General features: G+C 41.7%; 1 protein-coding gene across 1 annotated transcript in view; it reads left to right on the plus strand.

Moving 5' to 3' along the window:
* MEGF10 (multiple EGF like domains 10) overlaps positions 1–14613 on the plus strand; it is a 114149-nt gene that overhangs the window by 48775 nt on the left and 50761 nt on the right. The window contains exons 5-6 of the mRNA XM_045566023.1: positions 10528–10774; positions 12259–12379. Of these exons, the coding sequence (XP_045421979.1) occupies positions 10528–10774; positions 12259–12379 (368 nt within the window). The remainder of the gene's footprint in view (positions 1–10527; positions 10775–12258; positions 12380–14613) is intronic.

Here is a 14613-nt window from a genome sequence, read left to right on the forward strand (position 1 = left end):
TCTGACAATACCAAGTGTTGGCAAGGACATGAACGGAACCTTCCTTATATTACTCCCACGAGGGTAAATTGGCAGAGTAACTTTAGAGATGAATTTGGCTATCTCTAGAGTGAAATTTTAATATATATGGGCCATATGACCCAGGAATTTTAGTTCTACTTCTTTATAATTTGTCTATATACCTTGGAGAAATCCTTGAATACCTTATTAGGGGATATATTCTGTGCATCTTTTTAATAGTGAAAATTTGGAAACAACTAAAAAGGGCCATGTACACAGGAAAAGCTAAATTTATTGCAGGCTGTTAATATAGTGGAATGCTATATGGCAGTTTATAGTAACAGAGTTCATTACTCATACATTAAATATACAGCATTCCACTATATTAGCAGATGTATCAGTATTAGTAGATCTCAATATCATAATATTGGCTGGAAAAAAGAAAGATGCACAGTGACATATATATTTAGTATAAAACTAATAAATACATAAAACAATTCTGGGTACTATTTCTGAGCACACACAGAGACACACACATGCAGAGCAGAAGGATACATATTAAAACCATGACTGTGTTTACCTCTGGGGAAGGGATAGAGTAAGAACCGGGAAGCAGGCACAAAGGAGACAAAAGGGACTTTGACTTGACCTGCAATGTTTCATTTTTTGCATTCAGTGATGAAGCAAATGCGATATAATGTTCTTAACCGTTAACTCTCCTTTGTGAGTACATGAGCCTTTGTATTGTTATTATTTGTCATCTGCCATAGTTTAAATTTTTTTTCTCAAGAAAGCTGTATTAAATCTTTCAGACCATCCAGTTAGCACTGAGGGTTCTGGGCTTAGTTTTCTTACTGTGGGGTTTTATGCAAATCATTTAAGGCCCTTGCCCTTTAGCCTCTCACGTCCAAAATGAAGATGATAAGTCTTTGTACATGGTGGTGCAGAGTACTTATCCTTTAATACTCGCCTCACCCCCTTCCTTCTCTGGAAAGACTTCTCCCGCCCTCCTTCCTCTCCTCTGCCCAAAGGTGCAGTGAACGTAGGTCCTCTCTGTTCCTCAGTATCCCGCACACTGTCACACTTCGCACAGTCGTTTGTGACAAATCTCACTGTGGGCCACTTTCTTCCAATACATGAAGAAATTTTAATTATACTACATGTCTTAGTAAGGAGCAGGTAGTAAGTGCTCAATAAATAGCTCAGTAGCCTTAATAGATACTTAACAAATTTTTAACGAAGGAGTAAATGATCAAAAGAATGAAACTATGACAAGACTTTATAAAGTGAGACATCTTATAACGGCTTCCGAGGTTGTTAGTATTCTTTTGACGTCAGTGAATGAATGTAATCCCCCCAGATCCCTTACTTAATCCTAGCCTACGATTTACTTAATCCTAGCCTACGATTTATATCCTTGAGATTTTCCCGCACTGTGAATAGGGCCATCAATATGCTCCCATAGAGAGACAGCAACATTTATATTTAGGCACATGAAAGAATAAACATTTCACACCCTTTTATTCTGGTTCATAATTTGTGATAAGCATACACTGAAGTTATAAAATGACAGCTCATGCTTTGAAAATTCATTTAACAAACATTTTTTAGGAAGAATGAAGGTTCTCTCTTAGCCACTGAATAAAATTAATATCAACAGCACTGGGTGGTTGTCCATGGTGATTGTTGGCACTCCGTCAGCTCTCCAGAGGGTTTTTTTGACATGTGAAGGACATGGGGTTTTAGTGCTTTCAGAGGATCTGGAAAATACATTTTTATTGTTTTTCTTCATGGATGGAGAAGCTTTACAAAGTTGTTTTATTTTTAAAGCGCTTGATGTTTTGAATGAGGATCTTTTCTTCCGCCATTAACAAAGGGAATGACACACCATGGCCTTGTTAGCCTGAAGCACAAGGAATGAAATCACAGGGAGATAAAAGACCCTGAGTGAACCGAGGCTTAAGAAGAAAGGGTGTATGTTTCAGGAGGAACCATGTTTTTCTATCCTTTGAGACAGCAGAAAATTATTTTGGCCTCTTCTAAAAGACATTCACTTTGTAGAGATATTTTTGCGAAAACAACTTATTTGTGCTCTGCCTTTATGTTTCAATGTGAAGGACTGAATTTTCTTCCCTGTTAATTTTTCTCATAGTCATGTATTTTCCTGCTTAAAGTCAGTGGAAAACAACACAGTCTAACTTCATGTAAATATATATTGTCAAGTCAGTTTACTGACTTTGATGTATCCTGATAAATACTGGATGACATTTATATGTTGAAGACACTTACAGTGTTAGTTACTTCAAACAGCAACTCTGGTGAGGTTAATTATATATGATAAGCTGACATTTCTTTCCTCATAATAACCTTGGGTTCTAAGATTCATTATGTTCTCCTGCTGTAGGTATCCGGTAGAGATGTAGCTCCAGGGTTCCTGACCCTCATATTATTCCACAATTATATTTAAATCCCAGAGGTATTAAACCAAGATAAAAAAAGTCTGACCTGCTCAGTTCATTGAGGGTTTAGCCTTAACACAAGTGCACAGAACCGGTCACTTCTGTGTTCTCTGTAATTCAGATCCAGTAGCTTTAAAGAAGCGTCTTCTAGTTCAAAATGTGTTTCAAGGCTGCTTCTGTGGTCTTAGTTGGTGAACCATGGGCGTAGATAAACTGAGGAAAAATGAAGTCAATGGAATTATTTGGTGCCTATTAATTTGGCAAGATTCTCTAGATTGTATCACAATCTAATTCTTTATGCTAAGGTGGGGATTACTAAGACATTCATGTATTTGTTTCTTTCTCATTTTACATTCTCAACCCCACATACAAGCCTACATCCGGACATACAGTCATCAGCAAGTGGGAAATTTCTAAATCCAGTTTTTAATTAGCAATGAAGAATAGGATGAAAGGCAGCATTGGGTTTCATTGTAGGCCTGAACTTTCTCTAGTTGCCTTTGTAAAAATGAATGAAAAGTCCAGACCTTGTTTCTTTTTTTCTTTATAGAGTTACTGGGCAGTTTTATTTTTGAAATACACATTGTGAGAACCAGGTTGTTCTTCTGGGCATGAATGATTCATGCAAGACAAACAAACAATACAAACCAATGTCAGACATGTTTTTCCAGCTTCCTATACAGCTGGAAGATGGTTTTCTAGGGCATTTTTTTCCCACTAGGTTGGATGTTCCAATGTGCAAACGATAGAATAAAATTTCTGCTGCTACTAGGTCTGTGCTGTGTCATATATAACAAGTACTTTTTGTATAATTAGTATGTTCCACTATGCTCATTTTACAAAAAGAAAATTAAGTATAGCAAAGGTCAGGGACTTGACCAAGGTTCCATAGCTGTGGGATGGCCATGACCCAGCTAGGGCCCAGGTCTGTCTAATGTTGAATGGTTATACCTTCTCCTTGAACCAGCGAGTGAAAGGAATTTGGTAACAAGGTGAACTTAATGGTAAACATCACTTCTTTATCTAAGGGCAGAGGATCTCATCTATTTTGATTGATTGATTGATTGATTGATTGATGGCAGGAGGAGTCCTTTGGATGAGACAAAGTATTCATGTGTCCTCACTCCTTCCTCCAGAGCGCCTTTCAATATAGCATTTCTGTTCATCTCCAACTGAGCCCCTTTCTTTGTCTTTTGTCTACATGAAGGCAAGACTTTTCCTAATGCCTCATTTTTTTGTCAATACATGTGTGATTGTGCACATGTTGGAATATCCTTATCAAAACTATTCTGATGAAACTGCTGCTAACATTTTGAAGGCCGAGGAACTGTCATTTTAGGCAAACAAGTATTATTTCTCAGATAAACAGTTATGAGACTTTTGTTCTAGAATGTTCCCCCTTGAAAACCAGGCAGAAGCAGTTAATCTGTACTGATTCAGGCTTTGCAATGGCTGACCATCACTTCTGTGGGAGGCATTGCCTTGATGGATTTGGGTTGAACCTTTGTTCTTGCCACTTGAACAAGTGACTTTGAACAAATTACCACCTGAGTTCATTTTGCACTTGGAAGTATTGGAACAATTATACCTAACTCGGCCAGGTGCAGTGACCCATGCCTGTAATCCTAGCACTCTGGGAGGCTGAGGCAGGAGGATCACTTGAGGTCAGGAGTTCAAGACCAGCCTGAGCCAGAGTGAGACCCCATCTCTACTAAAAATAGAAAAAAAAAAATTATACTTAACTCATTGATTTATTGTGAGGTTTAAATGAAATAGCCGCATGGTGTCCCTTATAATGTAATAATGGGCACATGTTAGAAACTTAATATATCCTAGAACACTTTCTCCCCCCACCTCATTGCCTTTGCATGGAAAACTAGGACGAGGGTTTGAGGTAGGTTAAGGAGAGAAGAGTGTAGGTTGAATTTTTATGTGATTCGTGGGTCTCCCTGCTTGTGAAAGTTGTATCACAATCACTTTCGTTCATTTGCCAGATACTTCTTGAGTGCCAGCCATGGGCTAAGCACCACATGGGCCTAGTTTTCAGGTTGGTGTGTTTCTAAAGCTAGAGACACCAATACTGGTTCCTAGATAAAGTACTGGCATGGAATCATTATCAACTTACAGAACCTCTTCAAATCTGATCATCTCCTTAGTTTTATTTTTTCTTTGAGAAATGTCTTATGTTCTCACTACTGAGGTAATTTCTTATTCTCAGTGCCCCTAAATATTGAGTCATTGGCTGATCCCAAACCCTTGCTAAGTGAATTGTTACCATGTGTTGCTCTGCCTTAGAAAGAGTACTGGTTTCATATTTGATGAAAAATATAATTGTGGGATATTATATTTAACCAAAATATGGAATTTCAGTACTTCAGTAACAGAATGGCCTCCTGTAAAGTGCTTGGACGTCGGTGTGCAGAAAGTCTTGGGTTTGAAGACTGATGCTACCACTGACTAGGTTTGGGGTTTTGGGCATTTTACCTGAATGTTCTAATCTTAAATATCTTATGTATGCTAAATGTGGTAATGATATCCCCCTTGTCATAATAGTCATGAGAGCTAGAAAGAGGTGTGTAAAACATGGAGTGCAGAACCTGGCACAATATAAATGCTCTGAAGGTAGAACCGTTAAAATAACCCACAAAACTTATTGCTTGCTTTTCTCTCACTGCGAAAAGGATATGTGTTTATTGTAGAAAATTTAGAAGATCTAGTTAAACCAAATGAATAAAAGAAAAATCCTATGTAATTCCAAGACCCAGAGCTACTCAGTGGTACCATTTCTCTGTAGAGCCTTTTGGTTTTCGTCTGTCTCTTTCTCTTTCTCTCTCTTTTTCTTCTTCCCTCCAGATATTAGGTTCAACCATATGCAATTGCTCATATCTGGCCATTTTTTTAACCTAAACTCATGACAGTTTCATCTAGTTCATTCTAATATATTGCTAAAATTGGATCGTATGGTGCATACTGTTTTTTAATCTACTTTTAACAATTATGATATTGTAAACATCTTTCCAACTCATTAAATATTCTTCTATAATATTTTAACTGAGGCAGGTATTCCATTGTATGATTATACCCAATTTTTTTCACCAGTCCCCTTACTACAAAATTAGGTTGTTTTCAATTATTTGTTATTATAATCAATGCCAACATAAACATCCTTATAGCTTTGGAGGGAGTGAAATATAGTGGTCTAGAACACAGACTCCAGAGACAGAAGGTCTGCACTTCATGCTTTGCTACCTGTGTAGCTCTGAATGAGTCACTTGGATCTCAGTTTCATCTACGAAATAGTACCTACTTCATATAGGGTCACTATGAGAGTTAATCCATCTCAAGTGCTTGGAACAGTGTTTGTGGGCACACAAAGTGTTATTAGTGAACTAGCTATTTAGCTATTATACATTGTTATTGTCTTTATAGACATATATGTTTATTTCTTTTGAAAAAACCTCCAGAAGAGAAATTTATGATAAAGGGCTTTTCATACACTTTGCCAGACTAATCTCTAAAAAGCGTGTAGTCTACTCTCCTGCAGTACTGAATGAGACTGCTGGTTTCCACACAAAGAGAGAGGTTACCATTATCACGCTAAGTATAAGTCTCAGCATCATTTTTATCCTGCTCATGACTCAGAGTGCCTGGTTTTTCACCTCTAAAATCAGAGTGCAGCTAACCATCATTGTCACCCATATGACGGTCATGATGTACATGGTTGTACAAAACCTTCTGTTGACAACTGCTGAAGTCAAGAGTGTCATTGTGTCTTAATATCTATGAAATTCAGGTTTTGGGGGGAGATATGAAACAAGGCAAACATATATAAAAATTATGATCTAGGTGCAAAGTGAGTGACATGGAAAATAGATAATGCAATTTTCAGAGAGCATCTCAAACTGGGTCTCAAAAGTATTCCTAATGATAGAGGTTCCTGGGCTGCATTTGAAGATGGAGAGGTGGGGGAGTGAGACTGAGGAAGGGAGAGGACAGGTCTAATATCTCTTCATCTCTGCCTAATTCTATGCTTACTTCTGCTTATTCCTTTTTGTTATGCACAGAGCTATGAAACATGAAAATGTCCATAGTGCAATCATAGCATAGAGGCCCGAGATTGTATTCCTGGGCCTTTTGGCTGTTGCATGTTTCATTCACTGTGAATGTCCCACCTTCTGTAGATCCCATCCCTGTCACACCCCAACTTGCTATTTTAAAATCCTCTACCTTTTATCTAAATATGGCCCACCCTGCCTTTAGGTCTCAGCTTGGGCCTCATTTTAGCTGGGAAGCCTTTCCTGATACACCAACACTGGGTCAGTATCCCCATGTGTTCCATTGTACCTAGTCCATACCTTGATCTTAGCACTTATTACACAGTGTTGTATGTTACTGGCTTGCTGTCTCTGCCACTAAACTGGAAGCTGCTAGAAGCATGTGCTCTATTGTTTTACTTTGAACTCTAGGTCTAGCGCCATGTCTGGCACATAGCAGGTAGCCCAAAGATATCAGTTGAATGAATTACAGTTCCCAGCCCATGAATGTAACCTGTGGTTACTGGGATCACTGGAAGTTATAGCCATAGGGTTCCAGCATCAGTCCATTGCCTTGGGAGGATCCAGTGCTCTACTAGTTTTCACTGGGGGGTGCAGCATGGATTATATACATCTGATAGTACAGAGTAGTTTAAGATTTCTCTTATTTTTGACTCATTATGAGAGCTTATCAGAGCAAGCTGTCTGTGCATGTCTGAGACTTTCATTAAGCCGTCTCTTGAAACATTTGTGTGGATCTGGGCACGTTGCATCTGAGAGCCCATTGCCAGCTGTTAGCACGGTAAGAGCTGAAACCAGAAGCTGAAAATGAGTCATCACTTTCTCACTAGCGGTTAGGTTACTTTCAATTTTATCTGAAATAAAATTTTGTTCCTTTACCTCTTTTTCTTCGTATTAGGACACTCAAGCTATTGTCATGTTAACTACATTTTTTCTAAGTTATTAACAGAAGTAACCAGTCAGTCACTTTCTCCTGTGGAGTGAAACTCTTGTCCATGAAATTAGAGTGAGGCATTAAGTAAAAGATGTCAGATGGTCTGAGTTCAGACTCTCTGAAAATTGTCTCTCCAAACATGGTACTTGTAGTCAGGATAATCGGTCAAATTCTGCACTAAACACAAGTAATGAATTCTGCCTCTTGTTTAGACAAAGTCACCATACGCTCATACTTATAGTAATCGGGCAAAAGCTGGCTTAGGTGGTATAGACTGTAGCTCACTGAGGCACATTTTAAAATGGGTGCGTTGAAGTATATATGGCAAATGAAGAAAGGAAAGGAAGTCACAGTGACGCCTGACTTCAAGCCAGGCTTGTGTGTCCTACTTGCTCTACTTCCTGACTATTTGTTTGTAAATTTCTGTATGTGGACTTTTTTTTTTCCAGAATAGCTTGTGTTGCTGCATAGTATTCACACTGTGACATCCCTGTATTAGTGGCTTTTTAGGAAAATACATCCTAAAGTGGGGAAGCTCACTTCAAAGCGTGCCATAGTGCTTAGAAATTAACCATGTCAGCGTAAGAATATTTCTTTAAAAGCCTCCGACCCCTTTTTCCTATGCTGACAGTTACAGATTTCGGCATAAACTCATTTCTATCATGATGATATATATATATATATGTATATATGTTTATTTATTTATTTTGTCTAATCCCGAGGAAACAGAGCTGATCTCTGCCTGACTGCTCTGCTGGGAGATACATTGTTGACTGGGATGTAAAACAAGGCTGTGAAGAAGAGGAGAGGCCAGTCCTGTCCCCTCAGTGCCTCTGTTCCTCCCACTGCTCTGTTAGGAAACTCGCTCTGTACAGCACGTGTGCTTGGGCCACTCCTACCACAGTGTCTCGGTGGTAAAACTCTACGGTGACCCACTGCAGTTTTTAAAAATGCTTTTGACATGATCTTGATGTTTTTATCAAGGTAATTTTATTAGCTAAAATTCCTTTCCATTATGTTCATAAGGAGTTGACAAGTATTTAATTCAATATCTAAGGCTCCCAGAAGGTGAGAGGGACAGGGAAATTTTGGAGAGGGTTCTGCAAAAAGATGAATGAAATTGAAAATACAAGTAAAAGTATTGGAGTCTTAGCATTTAGAAAGGAGCAGGATCAAGGCCACGTTCACATTTCAGGTATAAGATCATTTGTGACATAGAGGATAGGGATGAATTGGGCTAATGGTGTTGTGGAAAGGGCAGGAGAAAAAAGGATTGCAGGTGGGATAACAGATTTGGCTCGTGTGGAATGAAGATTTTTCTTACTCTTCAGGACTGATGAGTCAAGGAACAAGTTAGGAAGGACTGTGTAATTTACTTTGGAGGATGTTAAAAACGGGATAGATTGTTCTCTACCTGGAGTAGCTGAAAGAACCAAAAGGAATATTCCGTGTAATCTTTTTAAAGAATTTTTTCTTTTAAGATCCTAGATTAACAGAGTTATAATTGAAAAAAGATTCATTGTCCACATCTATAAGCAATAAAATAAAAACTCATCTGAATAAGAATTAGGCTTAAATCTCATTTTGGAACTACCACCTAATCTTATTTTGTGAAGGAAGATTGTGAGTTCTTAGGTAATTGCTTTCTTGATCTGCTTTTGGTTCAATAATTCTCTCATTGTTTTTAATTGTGTTAAAGTGTTTATTAAAGTACTAGTGAGACCAAAGCCATACTGATTAAAAACAGAATTATTCATTTAAACCTTTTGATATTATGAAATAAAATGTAGATTCTAATGCTGGAAGATGGATCCTGCACTTCTAATGAGTTGTTTGCTGTGCACCTAGAGTTTTGTTTTTTTTACAATAATGTATTCCAGATCTGTTGACGTTACACAATTTTTATGAAATGAAACTTTTGTTTTAAGTCATAGAAGCAATTTATCCTAAGAGTTCTAGGATGGTACATCTTCCCTAGTGATTTTTATAGCATCTAATTAATAAATAAATACACTGCTGGCTGGGCAATACATAAAGAGAGTAGGTTTTGTTTATCTTCACCCTCTAAAATTTTTTTAAATGTTTGGGATTAAGGTTTTTTTTCCCTTTCCCCGATTCCCTTCCTGCTCGCTGACTTTGTATTGCAGCCACTCTTTCTTTCCTTTAGAACTGCACTTTATATTTTTCAAATGCTATTTTCTTACTTTCTCTTACCTGGTTTCATGTGCCTATTATCTTTTTATTTAATCTCCATTTTCAGTTTCAGGTTTGTCTTATTTTTTAACTAGGTCAGCATATTTAAACATATTAGTCCATTTTTTGGTCTGCCCTGTTTTGGTAGGTGATTGAGATTACTTCCCAGTCACAAATATTTTGACTGATTTGAGCTCGAAAGCAGATCAGAAGTTTCCCTCTCAGAGTGCTCTGGCCCAGACCTGCAGCGGGGTCAGCCCGCGGTCTAGCAGCTCTGCCTGCGCTCCGGGCCCTCCTGCGTCCCACCGCCACTGCCCGGGCTCAGGCCGGCTCTGTGATCCGGACTACCGCTGTCTTCCTGCTCCACCTCTCGTTGTCAGCTCCTTCTTGCCCTTTCCTCACACTTAGTAGGACACAAATCTGCGCTGTCCTTCCTTGCTTAAAATCCTTCTCTACTAACCCCTTGTCCACAAGATGCAATCCCGACCCCTTCACATGGGCAGGAGCCCCTGCGTAAGCTGATCATCCATCTCCGGCCAGCCTCCTCGCCCCCCGGCACCGTCCGCCGCCTCCCCTGGCCCGTTATTCCAGCCGCATCCGACCCCGCCCTGCAGGTGCAGGGAACAGGCTGAGCGAAGGCCTGGAGCTGGGAAGTGAAGTGACGCTTAAGCAGTGGAGTGACAGGAAGTGGCCCAGTTGGTTCTGAGCACCCGTTGCTGAAGCACTGCCACGGGTGGGTGCCGGAGTCCTGATGCCCAGCTAATGAATGGAGACGAGGGGATGTCAGGTCATTCTCTCCAAGGGGACGGGAAAGCTCACTGTGAAGAGCTTGCCATTGCCCACCCCGGACTCTGATGCCCTGCACTGTTTCTGTCCCCAATCCCAGCCTGCGACGGCGATCACTGGGGGCCCCACTGCAGCAGCCGGTGCCAGTGCAAAAACGGGGCTCTGTGCAACCCCATCACGGGGGCCTGCCACTGTGCTGCGGGCTTCCGGGGCTGGCGCTGCGAGGAACGCTGTGAGCAGGGCACCTATGGTAACGACTGCCACCAGAAATGCCAGTGCCAGAACGGAGCCACCTGCGACCACGTCACAGGGGAGTGCCGCTGCCCACCGGGATACACCGGAGCCTTGTAAGTGACTGGTGCCCAGCAGCGCCGCAGAGCCCACCCCGCCTCCATTCATGCTGCTGCCACTGTCATATTTCCTGTGGCCGCATTTCCAAAGCTGCCCAGAGAGTTGCTGACGGGATTGCACTGCGGGCATGGACAGGGAGGTCAGCAGTGACGGCCGTCAGGTTCTGCCGCTGTTTGGCGCTGGGACGCCAGAGCCCAGCTTCCACGCTGGCCTTGCAGGGCAAACGGAGGAGGGAGTCGGGATGTTGCTGAACGGCAGTATTTGGGGGTCACTGGGGCAGATACGAGGTTCTGCTTCAAATCTTCCATGATTACATTCATTTTATACTGCTGGCTATTAATAGTCCATGTCATTCTGCTCTTTGTGGCTGGAGAAAGCTGGGTGAGTTCAGTGCCTTAGAAAAGGGAAAAGGAGGAAGAAGTTACAAATAGTCCACGATAAAGGATTAACTGGGTTGTTTAATGCCCACGGGTACATATGTTGCTTTGTGAATATGCCAGAGTGTGTATCACATCTGTGTAGAATATATGCACACGGGTAGTTTAATTCTCTCTGAAGAACATAGAAGCCGCTACTTTACCTCTGCTATTTTCTTCATTTTGTGGGAAGGGCATTCTTCAATCTGTTTCTATTAGCAAACAGAATAAGAGGCAGATTTTGCCAAAAAAAGTAAGAGATAGAAAAATCTGGTTCCCTTACTAAGAAAATTACACTTATAAATCACAGAATTAAAATTTGGGGGAAAAAAGCTGCTGATTAGATAAATACTTCCTGCCAACAGTGTTAACATCTATAAAGCAGAGCTAAAGAAAAAAATTGCATTAGCCTAGAAAGCCCTGATTTTTGGAGGAATGCATAATCATCGCAAACTGTTTAATTGTTAATATTGCTTTTATGGGTTTTCATCGAGGCCACAATCGAAAAGGGCTGTGGGAAACTTGGAGCGATTTCACAGGAGAGCAGAAGAGACAGAGGCTGAGAGAAGAAGGTCCGTGCGGACATGGGGCCGGGGGAAAGGAGGGGGACTCGTCAGTCTGGACAAGACAACACGGACAACTGATTATGAAGAGAATGTGTGCAAAGGGGGTGGTGTGCCAGCGGTGTGATGATTTTCTTTGAGATTAGAATAAACACACAAACCACAGTAGACGTAAACTGTAGCACAGAGCTTTACTAGAGTTACATGGAAAGTTCTGTCACCAATGAGTGGCCATATTTCTTCCTTGGTGTTATCATATAGGACAGATTCTCCTCAAACTGAAATGGCTTTATTTAGAAAGTACCCCAAAACAAAGGGAAGGACTGGATGACCCCCTCAAAGGTACTTCCAGGCAATACTATTGTTGCTCTTGATGTTAAAAAATTAAATGAACAGTTATTGAACAGAGAAAGCTGTGTATTGTAGGGCCCTGAGTGCCTGTGACCCTGAGTTACGTGGCTGGGAAATAACACTGTCGTTTGTCACACCTTAACCCCTCAGCTGCGAGGATCTGTGTCCCCCTGGCAAACACGGTCCACAGTGCGAGCAGCGATGCCCTTGCCAGAATGGAGGAGTGTGTCACCACATCACCGGAGAGTGCTCCTGCCCCAGTGGCTGGATGGTAAGCGTCCTTCCCCGCCCCCTGCACCCCAAAGCCACTTGTCCCGGATGCTCAGGTGAATACACATGTGGAGGACTTGAGCACAAGGGAAAGTTACGATGGGCAACGATTCCAAAATTGAAAATACACAGCCATTTTAAAGCTGAAATCCTTTAGTCTGGAGAAGGCAGAAGGTGGTTTCATCCTGGACTTGAAGTGTCTTAAGGGTCCTCATGGAAAAGACAGTGGCTGTCTGTCCTGCATTTCCCCTCAGGATAAAAAAGTGGCAAATATCTAGCTGATAAACACTAGAATTATTCAACCATCATTTTCATAATTATCTTCCATGAATTGCTATTGTTCTATGGCAACGTTATTCTCAACAATATAAGTGTTATGTGAGAAAAGTCATCCAGTCTCATAAATCTGGAGATACATTGAGGTAAACCAGGTTTACCAGGCATTTCAGAACCGTTCAGAGCTTTAGCGTGGGAATCTGGGGGGAAGCTGTAACTCACCATGCTTCCCAAACTTTGACCAGGTTTGCCTTCCTTCAGTAGCAATTTCACAGGCTTAGTGTTAAGTGGAATTCACAATGCCAATTAGTTTACTGATTAGACTTATCTGAAATCAGGAAACAATATTGTTGTCATCTTTCTGAGTTAGTTTGTGCATATGTCTGCTTGAGGACAGAAGAGCAAAGGACCAATGGCTGTTTACTTTATCAACAAACTGCTTAACAGAGCAGTTTGCTTTGTTGTCACTGTCTATCTCCGTGAGCAATACTGAAACTGTCTTTCAGATGTTACAGTGACTTCTTAATTGCCAAGACTCTTTGTTCTCCTTCTGCTTCTCTTCTCCAGAGTTTTTGACTCTGCTGATCACCAGCCTCCCTTCCTTAATCTCTTTGCCCTCTACTTCTCTAATCACCCTCTCTCTGAGCACTTATGCTAGAGATCTCTCTTCCGAATCTCCACTCTGCTTACACACCATCGTTACAGTATTTCCTAGGTTTGGACCTTGTCCTTCTCCTCTTTTCTCACTATAAAGCCTCTCTGGAAATCTCACGGAGACCCATAGCTTTAAGAATCACCTGATGATGTTCCCAAATCTTCATCTTACCTGCCCTGAGCCCAGGTGTGTGGTTATCACACATGAAGCCACCATCTGTCTGGGCTCTGTCCAAGCTATAGTCCGTGCAGCCAGACCTGGGGGTAGAATTGGTCTGGTATTGCCCTTTATCGTGGATATAGCGCAGAGGAGGACTGCAGTCTAGGCCGTGAGGGAGAGTTGAAGACGTCAAGACCACTGGGGCAGGAGTACAGCAAGTATCAGACCCAAGGCCGGGGTCAAAAATGGGGAGGCAGAAATTCTCGAGGGTCAAAAACTCTGGAGGCAGAGCATGGAGAAACTCCGTGAGGCAGTGGAGCTGGAGAGAGAGGGCGTGTGACCGGTGGGTGAGGCGAACAGAGAAGCTATGGAAGGAGTGCGGGGCAAACTTAAGCAAGCCTCGCGAGGCCGAACCGGTACGCCCAGGCTTGTCTCAAGGCTACTCCTCTCCTGCCTTCTTTATCGTGGTTAAAACTAACACTTCTCTCTTAGCTGCCCATGGTAAAAATGCTGGCTTATCTTTGACTGCTTCTCTTCCTTCATTTCCTATACTTGACCTTTTGTCAACATTGGTCCTTGGCAGGGGAAGGATTTTTCTGGAATGGCAGAGTGTCCAGAGAGCCCAGTGCTGTGTGGGTGAGGAACTACAGGCATTCTACTCTGAGGACTTTGTGCAGATACTGTCTGTGGAGTTGCCTCCTTCAGCCCTGACGTTGAAGCTTTCTCAGTTGAGGCGGTCTTGGTGTGGCATAGTGGCAACCGCAGGCTGGGACCCCGAGTCACAGCAGGTGGACAGACGGGTCCTTTCTAGAGGCCAGTGGAGCTTCCCCTTCCACCACTTCTCTCTGCTCCAGGCCCCTCACCCTGACGATGCTTCAGGTCACTCTTTTCTCTTTGTGTAGCCAACCTTCCGACTGACACCTCTCCTTTATGACGTTTGTGTGTGCTACCGTCCTAGGTGCTTTTCAAAGATGAATACATATTCCTCTTACACGTACACACACACCTATGAATTTAAACTAAGAGAAATAATGTCCTCTTTAAAGCTGTTTGCTCATGTTAATCCTTACGCATGAAAACATTTCAACAGCATTTCTGCAGCTTAAATGGGGCCATTATGGGTAGTTAGAGTCAGGCCCTGAGAG

This window comes from Lemur catta, chromosome 12 (genome assembly GCF_020740605.2).
Source record: "Lemur catta isolate mLemCat1 chromosome 12, mLemCat1.pri, whole genome shotgun sequence".
NCBI lineage: Eukaryota > Metazoa > Chordata > Mammalia > Primates > Lemuridae > Lemur > Lemur catta.